A 15,348-nucleotide genomic window follows, 5' to 3' on the forward strand; every position below is an offset into this window, starting at 1 on the left:
GGGGGAGGGTCGTTGGAGGTGCGGGGGAGGGTCGTTGGAGGTGCGGGGGAGGGTCGTTGGAGGTGCGGGGGAGGGTCGTTGGAGGTGCGGGGGAGGGTCGTTGGAGGTGCGGGGGAGGGTCGTTGGAGGTGCGGGGGAGGGTCGTTGGAGGTGCGGGGGAGGGTCGTTGGAGGTGCGGGGGAGGGTCGTTGGAGGTGCAGGGGAGGGTCGTTGGAGGTGCAGGGGAGGGTCGTTGGAGGTGCAGGGGAGGGTCGTTGGAGGTGCAGGGGAAGGTCGTTGGAGGTGCAGGGGAGGGTCGTTGGAGGTGCAGGGGAGGGTCATTGGAGGTGCAGGGGAGGGTCATTGGAGGTGCAGGGGGGGGTCATTGGAGGTGCAGGGGGGGGGTCATTGGAGGTGCAGGGGGGGTCATTGGAGGTGCAGGGGGGGGTCATTGCAGGTGCAGGGGGGTCATTGGAGGTGCAGGGGGGGTCCTTGGAGGTGCAGGGGAGAGAGATGTGTGATGCAGGGGGGTAAGTGATGTGAGGTGCAGTTGGGAGAGTGATGTGAGGTGCAGGGGGGAGAGTGATGTGAGGTGCAGGGGGGGAGTGTGATGTGAGATGCAGGGGGGAGAGTGATGAGGTGCAGGGTGGAGAGTGATGTGATGTTCAGGGGGGAGAGTGATGAGAGGTGCAGGGGGGAGAATGATGTGAGGTGCAGGGGGGAGAGGGATGTGAGGTGCAGGGGGGCTGGGATGTGTGTGGTGTGCAGGGGGTTATTGTGTGTTTGATGTGGAGGAGTATTATGTGTGTGGGTGAGGGGAAGAGATGGGGTATGAGAGATAGATGGGGAGTATCGCAAAGGTTGATAGTGAGAGGTTCTGGGGGAGATATGAGGATGATGATGAGGGGTGCTGGGGGAGATATATGTGGAGGATGATGATGATGAGAGGTGCTGGAGGAGAGATGATGATGATAATGATGATGATAATGATGATGATAATGATGATGATAATAATGATGATAATAATGATGATGATTTTTTTTACCCGTGCGGCCCAAAAATTTTTTCCTTGGAGATGTTCGGCCCTTCTCACTTTACGAGTTGTGCAGGCCTGGCATACATAGTTACATCGTAGATGAGGTTGAAAAAAGACTTCCGTCCATCAAGTTCAACCTATGCTAAATTTAGACAACAGATATTTTATCCTATATCTATTCTCACTTATTGATCCAGAGGAAGCCAAATAAAACCCCAGTCACATCATCCAGGGGAAAAATTAATTCCTTCCTGACTCCAAGAATTGGCAATCGGATTAATCCCTGGATCAACATCCTTCCCATGTATACTTATTTGGTATATCCCTGTATACCTTTCCTATCTAAAAAGATGTCCAACCTTTTTTTGAACAAATCTACAGTATCTGCCATCACAGATTCCATGGGTAATGAATTCCACATTTGAACTGTCCTTACTGTGAAGAACCCTTTGATTTGTTGCTGGTGAAATCTCCTTTCCTCCAACCTTAAGGGATGCCCCTGAGTCCTTTGTACTGCCCTGGGGGTAAATAGTTATTTTGAAAGCTCCTTGTATTGTCCCGAATATATTTGTACAGTATATAGTTATCATATCCCCTCTTAGACGTCTCTTTTCTAATGTAAATAAATCTAATTTAGCAAGTCTCTCCTCATAAGTTAGATTGTCCATCCCCTTTATTAATTTGGTGGCTCTTCTCTGCACTCTCTCTAGTTCCACAATGTCTTTTCTTAGGATTGGTGCCCAAAATTGTACTCCATATTCAAGGTGTGGTCTTACTAATGCTTTGTAAAGGGGCATAATTATTTTTACTTCCCTTCCATCCATTGCCCGTCTGATGCAAGATAAGATCTTGTTTGTCTTTGCAGCTACCGCATGATTTTGGGCACTATTGCTAAGCCTGCTGTCTACAAGCACTCCTAAATCCTTCTCCATCAAGGATTCCCCCAATTTATCCCCATTTAATTTGTAAGTCGCCTTTTTATTCTTGCATCCCAAATGCATAACCTTACATTTATCTGTATTAAACCTCATTTGCCATTTACCTGCCCATGTTTCCAGTCTCTGCAAGTCCTTCTGAAGAGAAATTACATCCTGCTGATTCTATTACCTTACACAATTTAGTATTATCAGTAAAGATGGAGACTTTGCTCTCGATGCCAACCTCAAGGTAATTAATAAACAAGTTAAAAAGCAGAGGTCATAGTACCGATCCCCGAGGTACTCCACTCACGACTTTAGCCCAACCTGAAAAAGTTCAATTTATGACAACCCTCTGTTGTCTGTCCTTTAGCCAGTTTTCAATCCAGATGCATATATTATTACTGAGTCCAATTTTCTTTAATTTGTACACCAACCTCGTGTGAAACCGTATCAAAAGCCTTTGCAAAAATCTAAGTAGACCACATCAACTGCATTACCCTGGTCTAAATTCCTACTTACCTGTTCAAAGAAACAAATAAGGTTAGTTTGGCATGATCTATCCTTCATAAATCCATGCTATTACTAATAATTTTGTTTTCCATTAGGTATTCCTGATTATCCCGTATTAAACCTCCAAGTAGTTTCCCCACTATTGAAGTCAGGCTTACAGGTCTGTAATTCCCTGGTTGTGATCTAGCTCCCTTTTTAAATATAGGTACCACATCTGCTTTACGCCAATCTTGTGGTACTAAGCCTGTGGAAATGGAGTCCTTGAATATTAAATATAATGGTTTTGCTATTACTGAGCTTAACTCCTTGAGAACTCTTGGATGTATGCCATCAGGGCCAGGTACCTTATTTACTTTAATTTTTTCAAGTCGCTTATGAACTTCTTCCTCAGTTAACCAATTGTTCATTAATATGGAGGTTGTGGCTTCCTCCTCCGGCACTACTATTGAACTTGATTCTTCCCTGGTAAACACAGAGGCAAAGAATTTGTTTAATACCTCAGCTTTTCCCTTATCTCTAATAATCTGCCTACCCATCTCACACTGAAACAGTCCTAAATTTTCTTCTCTCCTTTTTTTGTTATTAAGGTACTTAAATAACTTTTTAGGGCTGATCTTACTTACAAGTGCAATCCTTTTTCATTATCCATTTTTGTTCATTTGATATACCCTTTTGCAATTTTTGTTACATTCCTTATAATTCTGATGCGATGCCTCCGTCCCTTCTGACAAAGAATTTAAATGCCTTCCTCTTCTTTTCCATTTCCTCCTCTACCTGTTTAGCCACACTGGTTTTGACTTATTTCTTTTATACTTATTACCCAAGGGTATAAACGAAAGACCTCTCCAGGGAAAATAGAACAGCGGGCACTGCAGGCAAAAATGATGAGGCTGGACTGCGCTAAAAAAAGCCTTTATTTAACCATGGGCAAACACACACACACATATATATATACACATCGTGCATTGGGGGAAAGAACAACTAAATTGTATATTCACAACCAATGCCATATATGATAAAAAATATGATAAAAATAATTAAAATGTATTGGGTATATAAACCAAATAAAAAGTGCATCTATGCAATGTTAAAATAAAGTAAATGCTAGGAGGATGACAAGTGAGAAATTATATATATGTGAACAAATGGAAAAATATTGTGAAAACTATAATCCCAGTATATTTGGTTCATTAAGCAAAAAAGGGAAAGTATGCATATATAACCTTTATGCATATCTAATCAGACGTGGAAAGATAATCAGACATGAAAAAATAAGACATGGAAAAATAAAAACACAATTATTGTGATTAATTAATAATCAATAAAGAAATAAATAAAGTAATTTAAATTCAATGATATACTGTTATTATTAACTAATATATCGTTAAGTAGACATTGTCATTAATACAAAAGCTGGAAAAATAAACCAGAGTAATCAAACCCAAAAACCCTTCAAGAAACAATAATAACAATATAATACAAAATTGACTGAAAATCATTGATATCATTGATTAGAGTAGTCATTCGTATTAATTTAAACGCTGATGTTGGTTCAAAAATTGTAAACAGAATTCAAGCTGAACCAAGGTAAGCAAAATATATATATATATATATATGAATATATACAAAATAAATAATATTTTTTTTATATAATTAAATATACAGAACTGGACGGTGACTGAAAGGATCATTAGGTTGAAGGTAAATTTCAAAGTTGAATCAACAGATATATATCATGTGAAGAACAAGCAAAAGTTAATAACTATAGCCAAGGACACAACAAGTAATAGTAACCATATTTATAACATAAGGGGAGGGAGGATATCAATATACCACAGAGAATCAATAAGAAATGCTTAATCTCCCAATCAACATTCATACCATTGGGAACCAAGCTGTGCATTAAAAAAATCCAGAACATTTCTTTTTTATTTAAAATATTCTGGCGGTCTCCTTGTCTAGTTGGAGAAGGAAAATGTTCGATTTCACTAAATTGATTTAATTTGCCCATTGGACAATCAACGAAATGTCTCGCTACTGGAGATCTAAGAACTTTTTTTTTTATAGATCTAATGTGTTCCATTATGCGTATTTTTAATGGACGGATCGTTCTCCCGAAGTAATGTTTCCCACATCCACATGTTAACATGTAAATAATATATTGGGTATTACATGACATCCACATGTTAACATGTAAAGAATATATTGGGTATTACATGTCATAAAACTTTTCAATTTGATTTTGTCACATTTTACAATAACCACATTTGAACAATCCTAGTGGTGCTCTAAAACTTTTAGTTTTATTTGAAGATAAAACAAATAAACTAGGTGATACATAGTTAGATAGTGTCTTTGCTCTTCTAAATACAAATTTAGGTACATTTTGAATAGATGGTTTCAATTTTGTATCAAGATTCAAAATGTTCCAATGTTTAAAAACAATAGTGCGAATTTCATTAGCCTAGCGGCTATATTGCGTAATAAAGCATAAAGGTGCCTCCTGTTTTTTGTCTCTGGTCTTTCTGCATGCTCAAAAGTCTATCACGTGGAGTATTGAGTGCACATTCAAATGCACTCTGTATGTCTCCCTGTATCCTCTTTGACGGAATCTTGAGGCTAATTCTTTAGATTGAAGTAAGAAATTATCTTTATTTGAACATATACGTTTAAGACGCAAGAATTGTGCTTTTGGAATGCCTCTAAGTAGACAGAATGTCCACTGTCTGCTTTTAGAAATGCATTCCTAGAGTTAGGTTTCCTGAATAAGTCAGACTGTATATGAAAGTCTGAGTAAATATATAATAAGTCTAGATTTTCAATTCTCATTGAATTATAAGAAAACGTAAACCGTAAATTCAACTGATTATTATTAAGATGGTCCACGAACTCCCTCAATAACCCCAAATCACCTTCCCAAATCAAAATTAAATCATCAATAAAACCCAGATAAAAAATAATATTCTTACGATAAGAGTTAGTGTGAATAAAAATGTGATTAAACTCCCAATAACCCATAAACAAATTTGCGTATGAAGGTGCAAGTGATGCGCCCATTGCGGTTCCTCGTGTCTGCAAATAATAAATGTGAATCAATAAGAAAATAATTGTGAGTTAGTAAAAATAAAATGGATTCAGTGATAAATATGGTTTGTGCAGGTGACAATTGTGATTTGTTTAAAAAATATTGAACAGCTGTAACACCATGTGTGTGATCAATAATTGTGTATAAAGAGGTGACATCTAAGGTCACCCAAACAATGTAAAAACCAAGTGATATCTCCAAGTGCATTTAGTAAGCGAGTAGAATCCCTTAAATATGAAGGGAGCCCGTGAACCATCGGTTGCAAAAAGATATCGATATATCTCGATAGACCATCTCCCAAAGATCCAATGCTCGATATAATTGGTCGACCTGGAGGGTCGACAAGAGATTTATGGATCTTTGTCCAAAGATTCATAAATCTCTTGTCGACCCTCCAGGTCGACCAATTATATCGAGTAATAAACCTAAGTTTTAGAGCACCACTAGGATTTTTCAAATTTGGTTATTGTAAAAAGTGTACTTATGCTAAATCTATAAAAACTATACGTACAAAGAAAAATGGTGACAAAATCAAATTGAAAAGTTTTATGTCATGTAATACCCAATATATTATTTACATGTTAACATGTGGATGTGGGAAACATTACATCGGGAGAACGATCCGTCCATTAAAAATACGCATAATGGAACACATTAGATCTATAAAAAATAAAGATCTTAGATCTCCAGTAGCGAGACATTTCGCCGATTGTCCAATGGGCAAATTAAATCAATTTAGAGAATCGAACATGTTCCTTCTCCAACTAGACGAGGAGACCGCCAGAATATTTTAAATAAAAAAAGAAATCTTCTGGATTTTTTTAATGGACAGCTTGGTTCCCAATGGTATGAATGTTGATTGGGAGATTAAGCATTTCTTATAGATTCTCTGTGGTATATTGATATCCTCCCTCCCCCTTATGTTATAAATATGGTTACTATTACTTGTTGTGTCCTTGGCTATAGTTATTAACTTTTGCTTGTTCTTCACATGATATATATCTGTTGATTCAACTTTGAAATTTACCTTCAACCTAATGATCCTTTCAGTCACCGTCCAGTTCTGTATATTTAATTATATAAAAAAAATATTATTTATTTTGTATATATTCATATATATATATATATATATTTTGCTTACCTTGATTCAGCTTGAATTCTGTTTACAATTTTTGAACCAACATCAGAGTTTAAATTAATACGAATGACTACTCTAGTCAATGATATCAATGATTTTCAATCAATTTTGTATTATATTGTTATTATTGTTTCTTGAAGGGTTTTTTGTGTTTGATTACTCTGGTTTATTTTTCCAGCTTTTGTATTAATGACAATGTCTACTTAACGATATATTAGTTAACAATAACAGTATATCATTGAATTTAAACTAATTTATTTATTTCTTTATAGATTAATCACAATAATTGTCTTATTTTTCCATGTCTGATTATCTTTCCACGTCTGATTAGATATGCATAAAGGTTATATATGCATACTTTCCCTTTTTTGCTGAATGAACCAAATATACTGGGATTATAGTTTTCACAATATTTTTCCATTTGTTCACATATATATAATTTTTCACTTGTCATCCTCCTAGCAATTACTTTATTTTAACATTGCATAGATGCACTTTTTATTTGGTTTATATACCCAATACATTTTAATTATTTTTATCATATTTTTATCATATATGGCATTGGTTGTGAATAGACAATTTAGTTGTTCTTTCCCCCAATGTAGGATGTGTGTGTGTGTGTGTGTGTGTGTGTGTGTGTGTGTGTGTGTGTGTGTGTGTGTGTGTGTGTGTGTGTGTGTGTGTGTGTATATATATATATATATATATATATATATATATATCTCTATATATATAGATATATATATACACACACTTTTATATATAAAACAAAGAGAAACTGGGCGCTTACCTTAAATATATGGGTCAGGATTAAGGATAAGTTTAAAACACTAATTCAAACCAACAGTTGAGGTCTCTCAAAATGATAGGAGATAGCACTAAAAGTCCCCTCTGCTGCAACCCCAGAAGGGAAAATCCAAGGCCCTTAACAGAACGTGAAACAGGGGGAGCAAGGGGTTAAAACACAAACAGTGGACAATAGTGTAGAAATCGCATGGGGCCAAAAAGGCCTCTGAGGGGTTAGGGGGACAAGATAATAATAATAAAGTACTAATAAAATACTCACACGGCTCTGTGTGAGTAAAGATAGATATTGGTATCTTGTGAGGTAGAATCTGGCCCTTACAAATTGGTGGTCAGATTGGGAGTGGTAATGGATAAAAAAGGGATATGGCAACAATGATAATAATATAGTACTTACACGGCCCAGTGTAAGCAAGGGTGTAGAATGGTTTCTGTGGGGTACAGACTATTAACCCATCCAGGCCGGTTCCAGGAGCAGGGCACACGTATTTGTTGACCGGTAAGGTTTTCTCATGGGGATTCCCCTTCGCAGTGCTCACGTTAAAGCACTTTCCTCTCCAGTCCAGCAATTAGGGGTAAGTGAGGCAAGGTATCAGCAGGGTGTCAGCATTAGAGTAAAAAATGTGTTTATTACAGATAAAAGACAACCACAAAAGCACTCACAGATACAACAGATCCCTGGCCCGCCACCGCAGCATGGGTCACAGGTCACTTCACAGGTAGCCTGCTCTCCGCGTCCGGAGTGGGGAGAGATGGTAACTCCTATCCGGCTCGGCTGCGACTGCTTCCACTAGCTACGGAAGCCTCTGTGGTCCAAAAACATAGTGAATTAGAGCAACGCGTTTCGCCGTGAAAAACGGCTTCCTCAGGCTCAAAAAAAGGGGTTTTTTTTAGCCTGAGGAAGCCGTTTTTCACGACGAAACGCATTGCTCTAATTCACTATGTTTTTGGACCACGGAGGCTTCCGTAGCTAGTGGAAGCAGACTCAGTCAAGCCGGATAGGAGTTACCATCTCTCCCCACTCTGGATGCGGAGAGCAGGCTACCTGTGAAGTGACCTGTGACCCATGCTGCGGAGGCGGGCCAGGGATCTGTTGTATCTGTGAGTGCTTTTGTGGTTGTCTTTTATCTGTAAACAACACATTTTTTACTCTAATGCTGACACCCTGCTGATACCTTGCTTCACTTACCCCTAATTGCTGGACTGGAGAAGAAAGTGCTTTAATGTGAGCACTGCGAAGGGGAATCCCCATGAGAAAACCTTACCAGTCAACAACTACGTGTGCCCTGCTCCTGGAACCGGCCTGGATGGGTTAATAGTCTGTACCCCACAGAAACCATTCTACACCCTTGCTTACACTGGGCCGTGTAAGTACTATATTATTATCATTATTGCCATATCCCTTTTTTATCCATTACCACTCCCAATCTGACCACCAATTTGTAAGGGCCAGATTCTACCTCACAAGATACCAATATCTATCTTTACTCACACAGGGCAGTGTGAGTATTTTATAAGTACTTTATTATTATCTTGTCCCCTGTCCCCCTCAGAGGCCTTTTTGGCCCCTTGCGATTTCTACACTATTGTCCACTGTTTATGTGTTTTAACCCCTTGCTCCCCCTGTTTCACACTTTTATATAATGTCTGTTATGTCTTTAATCCCTTTATTTCTTTTGTTTTATTTTCTCTCCTCAATTGTTCTGGGGAAACCAATGCACATGTGTTACTAGTTTGCGTTTCAATCCGGTTTGACACACACTTCCTGTCTCCGTGAGCCTCCTCTCACTTACCTGTGGGGGTTGGACTATATGGAGGGAGATGTGATGTCATATCCGGATCGGGTCTCCACTTAAGGCTGTGTTTAATGAGTAATAGTACTCTTTGACAAAGCCCCACAGGGGTGAAACATGTTAGAGCGCTCAGGAGGGGACTCCCTTCTTTTTATCCTGTTTGCCCATGGATAAATAAAGGCTTTTTTTAGCGCAGTCTAGCCTCATCATTTTTGCCTGCAGTGCCCGCTGTTCTACTTTCCCTGGAGAGGTCTTTCGTTTGTTCATCTCTACCGGCTTGAGCACGCCGATCCGGACACAGCAACACTTGAGTAAGTGACTTATTCATTATATACCTCTCATTACTAGCCACCCCAGGTGAGCAGCTATATATGCGGGAGTTACATGTTTCAGGGGTCAGGGGTTGATTGAGAGATCTGGGTCAGCCCTCCATTTCCCGCAAAACTACTCCCATACTAGGGGTTGTCAGGAGACAGTGCTAGTACACTGGTTAATCTTTAACCTCTTGTTGTCCGGAATCGCTTTGCAATTATTATATGGACTTTATTTCCCTGGAGTATACACTCTGCAGCACGTGAGTTGAGGGGGTCTCCTCTCAACATTTGTTCCTTTACCCAAGGGTATACACTGATGAGTGTGCTTTTCTAACATTTTAAAGACTGTCCATTTATCTTCTACATTTTTCCCTGCAAAAACATCACCCCAATTTATTACTTGTAGATTAGTCCTCAGTTTATTAAAATTTGCCTTTCTAAAGTTTAAGGTCTTTGTTGAACCCAAGTAATCTGTTTTTTGATCATTTATTTCAAAAGAGACCATGTTATGATCACTGTTACCCAAATGTTCCAGGACTTGAATATTTGCTATTACTTCTACATTATTTGATGTTACCAAATCCAGTATTGACCCTCCTAGTTGGTTCCTCAATAATTTGGGTCATATAATTGTCTTTAAGCACCCCCAAAAAACTTTCCTTTTGTTGTAATGCTAATCTCATTGTCCCAGTCTATGTCTGGATAATTAAAATCACCCATTATGCAAACATGACCTAGTTTTGATGCCTTCTCCATTTGTAAATGTATTTTAGCTTCCTTAATCTCATTGTACAGAATTGTAATGTTAAACAAATTAACCAAATCACAAATAAATACAAAATATTCTGCTAGTATCATCTATCCATCGCTCAACTGATGCATTAGGGGAAGGGAAGAACAGTTTTTTTCAAAGGAATAAAATCAGTTTGATTAATTATCACTACCTAAACAACAATAGGAATGTTTGTTTGTTTTCAACAGACATACCTGAACTCTCTACCATCACTTAATCTTCTTGAGGGTGCTGCACGATGAGAAGTTGTTTCTGAAATCAGCTTCTGGGTAATCCTGTCAGAGGGAACACATTCTCTTTCCTCAACTTCTTTAACTCCTTGGTCACATTTCCATTCTTCATCTTCATTAAGAGTAGGCAAATATCCAGATGGACCTTTCCCTGTTCCAGATCCTGAGCTCTGATCACTATAAACCTTGGGACTTTCCCCACCTATAGTTGTATATTCTAAATAGATGTCCGATTTAAGAAACACAGGATAAGTATTGTCCTCCATCATACACTGAATTTCCATTTGGGCCTGGTCAAACATAGCTGGGTCAATCTGCTGCCTCAGGACACAATCTTTTATGAAGCTTTTAGTCGCTGGTTTAATCTGCCGTGAAACAATGCCAGTATTATCAAGAATGTATTTTTTGTATATTGCTTTTGCCAATTTAAGCCTTTTTTCCTCATTAGAGTTACCAGGCTCCAGCTTTCTAAAGCCACTGCAAGCAAACCAGAAATCAAGCAGATCCGCACAATTTTCTTGCTTCAAAAAAGTTCTGAACAAATTAATCCCATCCTGGTCATCCAACAATGAGTGCAATGATTCAGCCCACTTTAAATATGGAGGTGTTGGGGAAGCACTGCCTTCAGGCTCATAACCCAAGTCAAGGTCTGACCTCCTAGGTGTTGCCGTAGAGGTCTCATTTTTGACCCCATCACTTTTTCCAGAGTAGTAACTGTGGTTGAAAGGCCTATGATCTGCTGTAACCAATTCTCCCTCCTCACCAGGAACAGGTGGCCTTGGTGCATCTTCGGTAAAGCTTCCCCCTAGGTCCAAAGGGAAACCTTTCCCCTGGACACTCATTTTGGCAGTATGTTTACGCAGTGATAATTAATACACTGATTCAATATCTGTACATTGTAATGCGAGGGTCCCACATAAATGTTTGCCTCCTGTTAAAACAAAGAAAAGAAAATCACCTTTTGGAAACTGGTTACATTTTACATTCTGACACAATTTTTCAGTTTGTCTTTAAAGCCCCCCCCCCCCCCCCCCTCCAAAAAAAGCATTACATTCGAGTAATATCAGGGAAAGTGTAACAGGCATTCTAATATTGGTGCACTGTAAAGTATTCTTTTAAATTAAATTGTTAAAAGCACAGATGCATTCTTTTCAGCAATATCCATAATATAAATATGTATCTTCATTTCAATACATATCATTGTAATTGTTATAGTGACATTCAGAAGACAAAAAAAAAAGCGCAGCCCCTCCAGGGACGAAAATATACAAAGTACAGTGGAATGTTTATTAGGTTAGAAGTAGTATATTTAAAAAAAAATAAAAAATCAAACAAGTATGTTTACATTTTTTCTTGGGTAAAGAAAGCTTAGTGTTTTTACGATATTCATGCAAAGTCATTTTTGGCTGCTTGTCTTTTAAAAAAGTTGTTCATTCGTTTTTATAGTAATTGTAAGCCCATCAATCAACAGATAAGTATATCTACGGACATGCTTAAATTCTGGGGACCCGTAGAAAACTAAATCATTCATTATTTTAAGGGCAATTTAATTTTTCTATAAAGTTGACTAGACTGCTAAATTGTTAAAAAAAAAATATATATCTCGTGCAACATTAGAAACTGAATAATAAATTCACCTGTTAGCACCCTTTAATCTCTGCTAACCTCTTACATTTTGCAGAACTTTATAAATTACAATGTAGAGATGAAAAAAATGAACAGTTGTCATACAAATTAACTGAATATGTTGCCAATTAAGAGACAAATCCATAAAGTAAAAATTATTTTCACTATTATTTTTACATTTGTACACTAGACTTAATTTAAAGATTTAACAAAATGATGTATCCAACGGATTCTTGTTTATGTCTACACGAGATCTTAATAAAAAAGTAACAAATACATTGCATTTGCTTGATCTGTTTTGCCTTGAGTTAGACAATATAACAAACGGCAAAAAAATGCACTAAATATTTCAATGCGCACTATATCTCCACAACAATCACCTTGTTTGCTTTAAATATACTATTAGCAGCTCCAATATCTTTGTTGATAAAAGAAGTTTAATTTGGATTGGGATCCAACTTCAATAACTGTTTACTGAAAAATGACCAAGTAAAACTAATCTGACACAAATATTGCTACATTCCCCAAAAAATAACAAAATTAGAGACACCTCAAAAAATTAGGCACTGTGTCTTGGACCCCCTGCTTTGGATGTTTTTATTTCATATTTAAAGTTAGTGTGGGTTAGCTCTCCTCCCCTGCAGAAAAAGCAGCATTGTGTTTGTTTCAAAAACATCCTTAAACGAGGGTTATCTGGTCTGGAAAACTCATGTACCATTACATATTGGAATGTGTCATTTTTAATCCAGGTATATGTACGTATCATTGTATTTTTCAACAATGTCTGGGACAGAAAAAAAAAAAAGACATGCTCTGAAAAATAGAAGGGCAGGTGAACCAAGTGGCAGGTGCAACCGAGGGATGGTAAAGAAACAACAGGAAGTGAGCTAATGCAGGCGCGGAGGTCGCTATAACACACTGGGTTTTAGGGGAAGGAGGGAGGACACGCTTTGATGTGCGCCTCGCGAGCTGGGCTCAGTGCAGGAGCGCGCGCGGCTTCCCCCCAGACCGCCTCGTGCACCTGTAAAAGGCAAGCATTTATTACCCCTTTGCTGCTACTGGAACACCGCATAGCATCGCGCACCCTGTATGGTTAGAGTGGTTAATAAATTAATGCTTAAGAACCCCTTAGTGAGCCGATGTGTGGGGAGCCCCTGTATTCTTGTATTGCGGCCTCTGAAGCTTCAATTAGTAAAGGTGTCTAAGGAAAGCTATGCGCGCCTATAGCAACCTATGTCCCTATAGGGACAGGTGATTGGTGACCCTGTTGGAGGGTTACCCCCATTTTTATTGCGAAAGGAGGTTACAATTCAATCACTCAGTGCCCAGTACTCCTAGTCACCTATACTATCCAGCCATTACTCCAAATGGCACCGCGTATACCTCTGCTAAGCCAAGCACTGCCCTTCGCCGCCGCCAACCCTGGCTCTCCTTCCCCGAATCCCTCTGCGTGTTGTGTATATCTCTCTGCGTGTATTGTGTGTATCCCTCCGTGTATTATGTGTGTATCCCTCGGCGTGTATTATGTGTATATCCCTCGGCGTGTATTATGTGTATATCCCTCGGCGTGTATTATGTGTATATCCCTCGGCGTGTATTATGTGTATATCCCTCGGCGTGTATTATGTGTATATCCCTCTGCGTGTATTATGTGTGTATACCTCTGCGTGTATTATGTGTGTATCCCTCTGCGTGTATTGTGTGTGTATCCCTCTGCGTGTATTGTGTGTATATCCCTCTGCGTGTATTGTGTGTATATCCCTCTGCGTGTATTGTGTGTATATCCCTCTGCGTGTATTGTGTGTATATCCCTCTGCGTGTATTGTGTGTATATCCCTCTGCGTGTATTATGTGTATATCCCTCTGCGTGTATTATGTGTATATCTCTCTGCGTGTATTATGTGTATATCCCTCTGCGTGTATTATGTGTATATCCCTCTGCATGTATTATGTGTATATCCCTCTGCGTGTATTATGTGTATATCCCTCTGCGTGTATTATGTGTATATCCCTCTGCGTGTATTATGTGTATATCTCTCTGCGTGTATTATGTGTATATCTCTCTGCGTGTATTATGTGTATATCCCTCTGCGTGTATTATGTGTATATCCCTCTGCGTGTATTATGTGTATATCTCTCTGCGTGTATTATGTGTGTATCCCTCTGCGTGTATTATGTGTGTATCCCTCTGCGTGTATTATGTGTGTATCCCTCTGCGTGTATTATGTGTATATCTCTCTGCGTGTATTATGTGTATATCCCTCTGCGTGTATTATGTGTATATCTCTCTGCGTGTATTATGTGTGTATCCCTCTGCGTGTATTATGTGTATATCTCTCTGCGTGTATTATGTGTATATCTCTCTGCGTGTATTATGTGTATATCTCTCTGCGTGTATTATGTGTATATCTCTCTGCGTGTATTATGTGTGTATCCCTCGGCGTCTGACGCCACGTAGAAGTGGATGGGCGAGGAAACCCGAGCAGCGTACCCCACTAATAACCTCCGTTTGCCCAGCACAGGCAGCCGGGCCCTCGCGTTTCTACCCGCCGCCGCCGCCTGGAAAGTTTCCTCCCTGCACATTCCCCGCAGCCCCCTCACCGCCATGCCGTGCAGCTCACCTAGGGAAGGCCCCGGCTCTCCGCCCGGTGTATGGCGCCGGGCCCTCCGCTGCACACCGACCCATCAAGCTTTAGCCGAAGGGGGCTGCCGGGAGAGTGTGGGAATAACAAAGCGGGCGTTGCGTGCTGCCATGCCCCGGTGAGAGCCGCTCCGTGTGTGTGAGCTGCCTGGGCGCATGTGCACGCGCTGTGCGTGCGTGCGTGCGTCTCACACGCACAAGAGAGGAGGGAACCCGCGGGCGCGCGCTGCACAGCAGCTTGACTCTCGCGTTTGTGTGGGGAATGTGCGCGCGCCGCCTCCTCCTCCTCCACACTGCGCTGTTTCCCCCTCAGAGCGCTGCTGCAGCGCCTTGGCATTCAGTTTCCGCTGACTTGACGGACCCTATCGCGTGGAGGTAGAAGTGCGGGAGGTGCTGCAGCCACCGGCGCTGCTTTTACATGTGTACATGATGGTGATGTGTGTATGTTGCTGATATCACATGTACAGCAGCACCCCCGC

At 39.9% G+C, this 15,348-nt stretch overlaps 1 protein-coding gene across 2 annotated transcripts in view; it reads right to left on the bottom strand.

Moving 5' to 3' along the window:
* Window positions 1-15,046, bottom strand: part of AXIN1 (axin 1) — a 124,609-nt gene extending 109,563 nt beyond the window's left edge. For both annotated transcript variants that reach the window (XM_075565232.1, XM_075565231.1), the window contains exons 1-2: window positions 14,850-15,046; window positions 10,567-11,533 (exon numbers count right to left, since the gene is read on the bottom strand). In XM_075565232.1, the coding sequence (XP_075421347.1) occupies window positions 10,567-11,444 (878 nt within the window). In that variant the 5' untranslated portion in view covers window positions 11,445-11,533; window positions 14,850-15,046. The remainder of the gene's footprint in view (window positions 1-10,566; window positions 11,534-14,849) is intronic.
* Between the last annotated feature and the right edge of the window lie 302 nt (window positions 15,047-15,348).

The sequence above is a fragment of the Ascaphus truei genome, chromosome 11, assembly GCF_040206685.1.
Source record: "Ascaphus truei isolate aAscTru1 chromosome 11, aAscTru1.hap1, whole genome shotgun sequence".
Taxonomy (NCBI): Eukaryota; Metazoa; Chordata; class Amphibia; order Anura; family Ascaphidae; genus Ascaphus; species Ascaphus truei.